This window comes from Gekko japonicus, unplaced genomic scaffold (genome assembly GCF_001447785.1).
Source record: "Gekko japonicus isolate JY-2015 unplaced genomic scaffold, Gekko_japonicus_V1.1 scaffold2548, whole genome shotgun sequence".
Classification (NCBI taxonomy): domain Eukaryota; kingdom Metazoa; phylum Chordata; class Lepidosauria; order Squamata; family Gekkonidae; genus Gekko; species Gekko japonicus.
This window is the reverse complement of record NW_015174914.1, coordinates 224,636-235,752: the sequence shown is the minus strand read 5'-3', so window position 1 is coordinate 235,752 and position 11,117 is coordinate 224,636. Positions and strand designations below refer to the sequence as shown.

The 11,117-nt window shown below is 50.4% G+C and overlaps 1 protein-coding gene across 1 annotated transcript in view; it reads left to right on the top strand.

Moving 5' to 3' along the window:
- The window catches only part of C2CD3 (C2 calcium-dependent domain containing 3), a gene marked incomplete at its 5' end in the record, with an annotated part of 73,616 nt that overhangs the window by 15,224 nt on the left and 47,275 nt on the right, over positions 1–11,117 (top strand). The window contains 5 exons of the mRNA XM_015425050.1: positions 1,583–1,734; positions 2,658–2,917; positions 7,259–7,429; positions 9,384–9,567; positions 10,824–10,990. Coding sequence (XP_015280536.1) covers positions 1,583–1,734; positions 2,658–2,917; positions 7,259–7,429; positions 9,384–9,567; positions 10,824–10,990 — 934 coding nt within the window. The remainder of the gene's footprint in view (positions 1–1,582; positions 1,735–2,657; positions 2,918–7,258; positions 7,430–9,383; positions 9,568–10,823; positions 10,991–11,117) is intronic.

Sequence of the window (11,117 nt, the reverse complement as noted above, 5' to 3'; positions counted from 1 at the left end):
GCTGCTGCCGCTGCCCCAGCACCCGCTCGCCGGGGGGGGCGGGGGGGCCGGCTGGCGCAACGGAGTCCCTGTGCCCGCCCATCGCGCCGTGGCTCTCTCCCTTCCCTCCGCAGTTGCCTTCTCTGCTCCTGGCAAAAAACCCCCACCACCACCCCGATCTCCCGGCGGTCCGCCTCGCCGGCTCCCTCACATACAGGAGCACTTCTACCCTTGCGCGGTAGCCCCGCTTCATGTGTGCATGCCTCTCTCACTTCGTCAGCCCTGAAGAGGGCCCCCCCCCCCGCGAGTATCGCGGATATCGCGGGTCCCTCTTCTTGTAACTATACACACACATATAAAAAGATAATTTTATATATAACAAAGTATAAAAGACAGAAAATATTTCTCTCCAGCGCTCCCTTCATTACATTGAAAAGTTTTGGGGACTTTGTCTATAACATACAACGATATTTACTTCTGATGGGGTGTCGCGGGTATCGCGGGTCCCTCTTCTTGTAACTATACACACACACACACACACATATAAAAAGATAATTTTATATATAACAAAGTATAAAAGACAGAAAATATTTCTCTCCAGCGCTCCCTTCATTACATTGAAAAGTTTTGGGGACTTTGTCTATAACATACAACGATATTTACTTCTGATGGGGTGTCGCGGGTATCGCGGGTCCCTCTTCTTGTAACTATACACACACACACACACATATAAAAAGATAATTTTATATATAACAAAGTATAAAAGACAGAAAATATTTCTCTCCAGCGCTCCCTTCACTACATTGAAAAGTTTTGGGGACTTTGTCTATAACGTACAACGATATTTACTTCTGATGGGGTGTCGCGGGTATCGCGGGTCCCTCTGCTTGTAACTATACACACACACACATATAAAAAGATAATTTTATATGTAACAAAGTATAAAAGACAGAAAATATTTCTCTCCAGCGCTCCCTTCATTACATTGAAAAGTTTTGGGGACTTTGTCTATAACATACAACGATATTTACTTCTGATGGGGTGTCGCGGGTATCGCGGGTCCCTCTTCTTGTAACTATACACACACACACACACACATATAAAAAGATAATTTTATATATAACAAAGTATAAAAGACAGAAAATATTTCTCTCCAGCGCTCCCTTCATTACATTGAAAAGTTTTGGGGACTTTGTCTATAATGTACAATGATATTTACTTCTGATGGGGTGCCTTTATATCCATCTCTTTACATTTCAGGTGTCACAACTAGTATGTTTCGCAGCTACATTCTTAGTTTTGTCATTGTTACATACTCCGTATTACAAGTTTTTGCCTCTTCTGCAGACTCGCTATTTCTTTTAATGTGAGTTGACTCTCTGTGAATTTATGCAAGAATGGGGGAGTGTCTTTTGCTGTTGCCTCCCACCCTGCCTTACACCTCATTCAGTTCCCAAGGGGTCCCGCAGCTCTCAAGAGCTGACTTTTTTTGGGGGGGGGGGGGGAGTCCATTCTGTGAATTCATCCTACTCACAATTCACTGAATCCTATTCTTCTTATATATAGACGGTCTTGCGTCCTAATGACCTGACTGCCTTTCTAGGTAACACCGATTTCCCTGACCTCAAAGCACCTGCAGAGGCTGAAGAACAACATCATGGTCATAGAAGCCTGGAACAAGAGGCCCAGCCCGGGAGGAGACCAGCTGCTGGGGCTGGTGAAACTTCCGCTGCATCAGTTCTACATGTCGTTCAAGTAAGGAGCATCCTCTTAAATCCCATTTGTTCACTGAGCTGTGGCTGCTGTGATCTTCTTCTGCTACGATCTGCTATGATCTTCCCCACGCCTCCACCTGCAGCTGCTGGTATAGTCTTGGGTCAGTCACAAGTTCTTTCGGAGCTGTTCTCTCAGGAGCAGTCCTCGAAAGAGCTCTCTCAGCCCCACCGACCTCACAGGGTGTCTGTTGTGGGGAAGGGAAGGGAGAGGAGTTTGTAAGCCGCTCTGAGACTCCTCTGGGTAGCGAAGGGCGGGGTAGAAATCCAATCTCCTCCTCCTCCTCCTCTTCGAATCATGACTGAATTCTCTAGAAGCTAAAATGAGCAAACTGAGGCTTTTGTATTTTGGTGACACCATGAGAAGAGTCGCGCTAGGAAAAGCAGAGGTAAAGGTAAAGGTTCCTTTGCTCGAAAGCCAGTCGAGTCCGACTCTAGGGTTGCGGTGCTCATCTCCATTTCAAAGCCGAAGAGCCAGCGCTGTCCGAAGACGTTTCCGTGGTCATGTGGCCGGCATGACTAAACACCGAGGCGCACGGAAAAGCAGAAGGCAGCAAGAAAAGAGGAAGTCCATTGCCCAATAATATTATCCCGAACGGCAAAGCACTGGGGAGGGGGCCATATGATAGAAAAGATGAGCTGCGGTCTGTGAGGCTGCCAGTTCGAATCCCACCTTGGCCACAAAGTGAGCAGCTCCCTGTTCTCTCTCGTCCTCAGCTTCTCCACCCCAATATGGGACAGTGACAGCACCGGAATTCCCCACTGTTCTCTGTCTCAACGTATATAATTTTCCCTATCCGCACAAACTTCTGTGAAGCCCAGCGGCATACGGTCCTTCGCACTGCACGACCAGGATCCGCATGAGTTATGCCCCCCGTCACGTTTCCCTGTCTCCGTCCTTTCCAGGGACCCCAAGATCTCCGCCCTGCTGCTTCAGGCTCAGTATCCGGTAGTTGCCGTGGACGGCTCTTTGCCCGTGGTCGACGTCTTCGCTGGCCACAGAAACGGGAGCCTGAAGGTCCTTCTGGCCATGGGCTCGGCTGACCAGATCGTGGCCCTGCAGAGGCTGAAGAACGAAGAAGGGGCTGTGCCCCCCGGCGTGCAGCGCTCTGCGCATGCTCTGGATCCCCCGGCGACACCGCTTCCAAAGGTATTTTCGGATAACTGTTAGTTGGCTTACTCTCTCCCTCCCTCTTCTTTATGGATTCAGGCTTAAGCCAGTTTGGTGTCGTGGTGAAGTGTGCGGACTCTAATCTGGGAGAACCGGGTTTGATTCCCCACTCCTCCACATGCAGCTGCTGGATGACCTTGGGCAAGCCGTAGTTCTGATAAGAGCTGTTCTCGAAAAAGAGCCGTTTCTGTCAGAGCTCTCTCAGCCCCGCCTACCCCACAGGCAATGTTCCCTCTAAGCTGAGTTAGTGTGACAAGCTTCAGTGTGTCACTAAGAGCTTTGGGGGAAGACATTATAGAGATGTCGTGTTGATCCACATGATTGTCGTTCCTGCAGTGCTCAGTCAAGAGATTGGTGCTGAACAGAGAGAGTTGATAAAGATATTCGAAACCGCTTGTTAATCCCAGGAAAGCGTGCTCTCTTTATCTCTTGTATTCCTTGGATCCACACGTTGCTAAAGGAAGGAGTGATAAATGCCATTCCGGAGCTTGAAAAACGAATACTTTCTCGTCTACGTTTCCACTTCATAGCTGTATCAAGACGCCTTGAAGAGAAAACATTCCAGGAACACAGTCTAAACAGTGTCAAGAACATTTCCATAAAGCTTTTGTATTGTACTCACACTAATCAGTGTTCCCTCTAAGCTGAGTCAGTGTGAGCTAGCTCACAGTTTTTTAGCCTCCGGCTCACACTTTTTTGTCTTCGCTCAGGAAGGGATGGCTCCGGAGCAAAGCAATTTATGCAGCAGCCAAATCGCTCGCTCACAACTTGAATGCCAGTCGCTCACAAAATAGAATTTTTGCTCACAAGATTCCACAGCTTAGAGGGAACATTTATCTACTGGCTTTGTCTGTGTTTATGGCATGTACTTTACATAATGATGATTGTTGAGTAATATAAGAAATTTGCATTATAAACATTATAAAAAGTACAACCAAGTGTGTTAAAGTCATAGAACAGTGGTTTACTTCGGTGAGCTTATTTTGTTTTTCCCATAGTTCTGACATAGTTCTGACAACTGCTTGAAAGGGCAGTTCTTGAAAGAGCTCTCTCAACCCCACCTACCTCACAGGGTGTCTGTTGTGGGGAGCGGAAGGGAAAGGAGTTTGTAAGCCGCTCTGAGTGAAGGATGGGGTATAAATCCAGTCTCTTCTCTTTTTCTTCTTATAGACACTTAAGTGAAGAAATAGCTTCCTTTTGCTTATCTTAAACTTGCTGCCTAGCAGGGGTCATTTCCTGTGGGAGCGCACAGGAGCAGAGCTCCGGCAGTAAGGAGCACATGCATCAAGCCCCACCCCCTGCTCCCAGCAGCCCTCAGTTGGGCCACGAGGAGCAAGAAGCAGCCAAGTAAGTTGCAGAGCGCCCCCCCCCACCCCTCTGTAAAGTGCCCAGGGGGCGGGCACATGCAACAAGCCCCGCCCCCTGCTCCCAGCAGCCCTGGGCCACAAGGAGCAAGAAGCAGCCAGGTAAGTTGCAGAGTCCCCCCATAGCTACCAATCCAAAACAGTCCAGTGGCACCTTTAAGACCAAGTTTTATTCAGGTACAAGCTCTCCCTCCTCTGTGAGGGCAGATCTGCACGTCCCCCCCCCCCAATAGCTAGCAATCCAAAACAGTCCAGTGGCGCCTGAGCGGTGGGTGTTGCCTTCTGACACACTTCTGGTGATGTCAGGGGGTGTGGCATATGCAAATAAGCTATGCTAATAGGTTATGCTAATAAGCTCCTGCACCTCTTTTTCTACGAAACGACCCCTGCTGCCTAGTACCAGGAAGATGGCACGTTTGTTCAGCGCACAGCCCTCCGGCTGTCGAACTTACATATACCTCTTGAAAGATCACAAGCAGTGGTATATAAATTCAGTTAGTTTATTCAGAGGAAATCTCGAATCAAGATGAGACGAGCCGTGGCCATTTCTTACAGAGTTACAGACCCCATGAAATCGGTTGTCTTTTCAAAATGATTCAACGTGATCCTCCCCATATAGAAAGATCACTGAATACAGAGAGTCGCCCATCCACAAAGACATAGCTGGCGCTGGCCTATCCAGACTAAGATCCCGATACCCAGCAATAAGATTTGCACAGATCCGGCAATCACAAGATTTCGATCTGGAGAATGAATGGTTTGCGAACGTAGATGCGGTCAGTCCCACCCAATATCCGTAACTCGATAAACACCGATGAGAGGCCTGCAGGATTTGACTTGCCACGTAAAGTATGGAAGACGGCTAATAGAATACGAACAGGCTTTGGCAGTTGCGCAGACCTGTTGTTTAAATGGGGCAAAATGCCAGGGCCCCAATGCAATGGAGGTACAGTCCGCCAAACTATTTTCCATCTGTCGCAGGAATGTGAGCATCGTGCTCTCCAGGGAGATGTTACGGAGCTCTTTGAACTCTTCCCCCGCCGCGATTGAGTAGATAGAAAATTTAGATCCGTATTTAGTGGGATTGGCCAACTGGTCTGCATTCCCGTTGTATCATCTTGGTCCCATATTTTATATTATTATACACTTCCTGTGTGTAACTCTGCCATATGATAAATAAATTAATCCCTCCCCCCATAATGTTTCGGTCCAAGCAGACCTAAGGAGACCTCTGGGTGATGGGTTTCTAATGTCTGTTTCTAATGCCTTTGGGGGAGCTCACGGGTGGGGCACATGTGCAGTATGTTGGAACCAGGCGTCGTTTCGTAGAAAAAGAGCTAGGGGAACTCATTAGCATAACTCATTAGCATATGCCACACCCCCTGACATCACCGGAAGTGTGTCATGAGGCCACACAGCCCTGACATCACCGGACGTGTGTCATAAGGCCACACCCACCACTCAGTTAGTCTTAGTCTTAAAGGTTAGTCTTAAAGGTGCTATTTGTTAATCTTAAAGGTGCTGTTTGAACTCTTGGACTATTTTGCAGCAACAGACTAACACAGCTACCTCGGGGAAGCTGCTGGATGGGGCTGGGAGTTCTTGCAGAGGCCACGTGGAGTGGCCTCGGCCAGGCACAGGGGGAGGACACCAACTTACCCTCCTGCTTCTTCCTTCCTCTGCAACAGAATGAGGCTGGAAGAAGGGGGCGGCTGGAAGAAGGGGCAGGGCTTCGTCGTGTGCCCCGCCCCCTGCACCTCACCCGGGGGAACTGCAATCCCCCCCGAAATGACCTCTGGTTGGAACTGTCATTTATATAATTTATTTATTTATATCTTGCCTTTCTCCACAGTGGGGGACCCAAAGCACCTTATGTCCTTCTCCTCTTCTCCGTTTTATCCTCACAACAACCCTGTGAGGTAGGCGAGGCTGATAATGTGTGACTGGTCAAGGTCACCCAGCAAGCTTCCACAGCCAAAGTGGGGATTCGAACCTGGATTTTCCAGATCCTGTTCTGACGCTGTAACCACTATACCGCGCTGGCTCTCCTAGAGAGGTGTCCTTTGTAGTGGCCTCCACACTCTGGAACTCCCTTTCTCAGGAGGCCTATCAAGGACGAAGCCTTTTTGAGTCTATGAGAACTTTCTTTTTGGCATGGTTTCGGGGAGGAATTGAAAACCATTGGTTTTGCCCGGCTGTTTTGTGTGTGTGAGACTGTGTGTCAGGTTCCACAGCCAACAACGGACTACAAAAGGTTATACTTTATTGAAGAGCTATAGATGCATTATCAAAGGCATTGTTAAGAATGGCATCGCCCCTACAAGCATAATGGGATATAGAGTATTCGTATGCAACCCCCCCCCCTCCTTAGGCCAGTTAGCCACTTCCCACACGCGGGAGAAGGAGCCCCAGGCTGTTAGAGCTGAAGCTGAGAACCGAAAGCGCTCCTATGGTTCCCTAGAATCCCAGACACTACACACCACCTGCAAGGCCATAGATAAGCGAGCATTACAGAAGCCAAAAAGGAATGCAGCAGTCCTGGCAAGCGAGCACCCCACACCCCCAACCCTTATGGCAGCATAGCTGACATTCTGCCCTCTCAAAACCCAGCTTCTCCTGTCCACTCCGGGAGGTCTCCCGGTTTGTCCGGAAAGTCGCTATGAAACTTCCGTAACAACCGAGGGGCCCGAATATCCCCTGCTTCCACCCACTCGAGGTGCTGGGGACCAAAGTCCAGCCATTCAACCAAATACAACAATTTTCCACGTTGAATCTTAGAGTCCAGAATCTTCGAGATCTCATAATGTTCCTCGCCCTCAATCAAGATAGGAGGGGGTACCGACTGCGATGGACGCCAGGGACTTGACCTATCATAGAATCATAGAGCTGGAAGTCTAGATCTTGCACGTAGGGGAGAGTCTTGCCGCCCTGTTTCACTGGGATTGAATTTTGTCTCGGGCAGCTGTCCACAGGGGGAGAAGGGCTCATGGAGCACGTCTTTGAGGTCCACATCGAGAGCGTGAAGGGGCTCACTCCGCTCCAGTCCACAGTCTGGGGAGAGGCCGACTGTTACGTCCAGTATCATTTCCCGGTTCAGGAGTCGGAGACCAGCGTGCTGCGCGGGACGGAAGTCTACGAGAGCGGTGGGTTCCGTTTGCATAAGACCTGTCTGCCAGTCGATCCACTCTGTTGGTTCCCAAATATTTCTTTTCCAGTTCCTTGGCTGAACTTTCTGTAGCAAGGGACGAATAGCAGAAGTGAGTTTCTAAACCGGGCATGCTTGCGTTTTAATATTTATTTTTAGAAAATCAGTTTCCGAGGGCAGTTGCGTCGGTCCGCAGTCAGACAACTTGATTTGAGTTCCGGTAGCGTTTTAGAGACCAGCAAGATTTTCAGGGTATACGCTTTCGCAGGGCTCTTTTCGTAGCAGGGACTCCTTTGCATATTAGGCCACACACACCCCAATGCAGCCAATCCTCCAAGAGCTTACAGAGCTCTTCTTACAGGAGCTACTGTAAGCTCTTGGAGGATTGGCTACATTAGGGGGGGTGTCGCTTAATATGCAAATGAGTACCTGCTACAAAAAGAGCCCTCGAGAGCCAAAGCTTTCTTTGTCAAGGTTCTTAGGGAGTGTTGATTAACAAGTGGATCTATAGAATGCACGAAGCTGTCCTTGATATTACATGTTAGCTGCTAGCACTTGAATATGTTGTAAGTTAGTTTTAATGAATTGTTATTGAACTGTCTGATGAATTGTTATTTATTGTTATTGTGTTTTTATGATGTTAGCCACCCTGAGCCTGCCTTGGCGGGGAGGGCGGGGTACAAATTTGAGGAAATCAATCAATCAATCAATCAAAAGCTTATACCACACAAATCTTGCTGGTCTCTAAGGTGCTACTGGACATGAATCTTGTTGTTTTTTTAAAAAGAATCCAAGGGTCCTAGCCAGTGTTCCCTCTAAGCTGAGTTGGTGTGAGCTAGCTCACAGTTTTTTAGCCTCTGGCTCACACATTTCCACCCCGGCAATTTTTCCCGGTCGTTTTCTCCACGGAAGGGGCGACATCTATAATGGGGTATAGTGCTCAAATTCTCTTTTTCCTTTTCAATGTGATGCACCACTTTATTCCAAAAAGAAATTTAAAGATTCTGGACTTCCGGTACGGCGCGACAACGGGCGGACGCTCTGCAGAGCTGCCCGATCCACCGTCGTTCTTTTGCGAGGCTCCCGGGGGTCCGGGAGACCGCGCCCACCCTTCCCGGAGAGAGGGATGGAGTAGGGGGCGCTTTTCTGGCCCCTCCCGTAACAGGCAAAGCGGGGGGGGTGGCCAGAATTGCCCCGAAATGGGAGCGACGGAAGGAGAAGAACATGGCTGCCATGCTCTCCTTAGACGCGGCCATCCGGCTCACTCACAACTTGAAGGCCAGTAGCTCACAGAGTAGAATTTCTGCTTGCAAGACTCCACAGCTTAGAGGGAACATTGCTCCTAGCTGAAATAGTTCAATCGAATTCAATAAATAATTTTTAAAAATAGTCATCGTATGGCACTGTGTGTGGCATAGCCAGGAGATCCCAAAAGATTATTTGGCTGCCTGACAGTGGCATGTGTGATTGGAAGAGGTGTGATATGTAGAGAGGTAGTAAGTGTGAGACAGAAAACCTAGGTCTCGATTCAGTCCAGGTGGATCCCCCTGGACTGAATCGAGACCTAGGTTTCCTGTCTCATTCCCGGTGCTGATTTCTCCACACCTGCCATCCCACTGCAGATTATACCTAGCCCTACCACACCTGCTATTGTCATTTGCCTGCTAATGTCATTTGGCATCTGAAATCGCTCCATTTCCCAATACATGGGACAGATGGACTCCCATTCTAGCTGTGCCTGAAGAAGTGCGCAGTGACTCACGAAAGCTCACCCCCTGCCACGTATTTTGTTAGTCTTTGAGGTGCTGCCGGACCCTTGTTCTGAACCTTGAATGGTTTTGACTCTTTCTTCCCTCTGACACTTTACCAGGTGTGTGTCCCTTGAGCCGCTCAGCCTTCTTCACTCCTTAACCCCCTTCATGCGCTCCAATCGCTTGACCCCCTCTCCACAGGTCTTCGGCTGAAGCCGTTCCGCTCAGCAACTACCCTCTGCATCCCGGACCCCGTTTTCAATGACGAGCGGCATCACTCGTTGCTGGTCCCTGCAGACGTCCCAGTCCAGAGGCTGCTGCTCAGTGCTTTCTCCGCACAGGGGTTACCCGGAGGAGGAGGGATCCAGTTTGAAGTCTGGTGCAGGTAGGTACGGCTAAGCTTCCATCCTCCCTGCAGCTGGAGCATGCCTTTCATACAGTATTAGAGTATAAGAATGTGAGAAGAGTCCTGCTAGATCAGACCAGTGGTCCACCTTCTCAAGCATTCTGTCTCACACAGGGGCCAACCCAGCTCCTCTGGAGGGCCAGCAACAGGGCAGAGAGGTCATAGCTTTCCCTTGATAAGAACATTAGAAGAGCCCTGCTGGGTCAGACCAGTGAGGATCCATCTAGTCCAGCATCCTTTCTCACACAGTGGCCAACCAGTTCCTCTGGAGGGCCAACAAGAGGGCAGAGAGGCCAAGGCCTTCCCCTGATAACAGAAGCAGAGCCCTGCTGGATCAGACCAGTGAGGATCCGTCTAGTCCAGCCTCCTGCCTCACACAGGGGCCAGCCAGTTCCTCTGGAGGGCCAACAACAGGGCGTTGAGACCGAGGCCTTCCCCCGATAAGAACCTCAGAAGAGCCCTGCTAGGTCAAAGCAGTGAGGGGCCATCTAGCCCAGCATCCTGTCTCACACAGAGGCCAGCCAGTCCCTCTGGAGGGCCAACAACAGAGCAGGGAGGCCAAAGCCTGCCCCTGACAAGAACATCAGAAGAAGAGCCCTGCTGGATCAGACCAGTGAGGGTCCATCTAGTTCAGCATCCTGTCTCACACAGTGGCCAAGTAGTTCCTCTGGAGGGCCAACAACAGGACAGAGAGGCTGAGGCCTTCCCCTGATAAGACCCTCAGAAGAGCCCTGCTGGATCAGAGCAGGGAGGGTCCATCTAGCCCAGCATCCCGTCTCACACAGCGGCCAACCAGTTCCTGTTGAGGGCCAGCAAGAGGGCAGAGAGGCCAAGGCCTTCCCCTCATAAGACCCTCAGAAGAGCCCTGCAGGATCAGACCAGGGAGGGTCTATCTAGTCCAGCATCCTGTCACACACAGGGGCCAGCCAGTTCCTCTGGAGGGCCAACAACAGGGCAGAGAGGCCGAGGCCTTTCCCTGATAAGTGGCGGCATTGGTGTCTTTGATGGGAGGCAGTGGGCGGGGGGGAGGCTGGACGACTCCCCCCCTTCAGCAGGTTGTCCCTGTTCCAAGCACCCTCGGGCGCCACGCTCAAACTTCCGCTGCCTATCTGCCCCTCACCTACTCCACGGAGTGGCCCAGGGTGGCTTCGGCTGCAATTTGGGGAACCCACCCCCATAACAGACCCATGGAACCACAACACCTTAATGCCTCTTCTGTTTCTTCTCTTCGGCAGGTATTACTACCCTAACGTCCGAGACCAGATGGTCGCCAGAGGGACCTTGTCGCTGTCACGCCTGTGCGCCATGGTGACCACGCAGCGACGAGAAGAAGTGGGGATCCAGACCTTTAGCCTGCCCTTGATCCCCAGAACCGAGGGCTCAGGGGAACCCAAATCCTCAGGTAACAGAAGACTCGGCCTCCCAGGTTCTTCAGCAAGTCTGGGGTTCACCCAGGAGAGGACCTGGCATGAGCCAGTTTGGTGTAGTGGTTAAGTGCTCAGACTCTAATCTGGGTCAGTGGAAGAGCG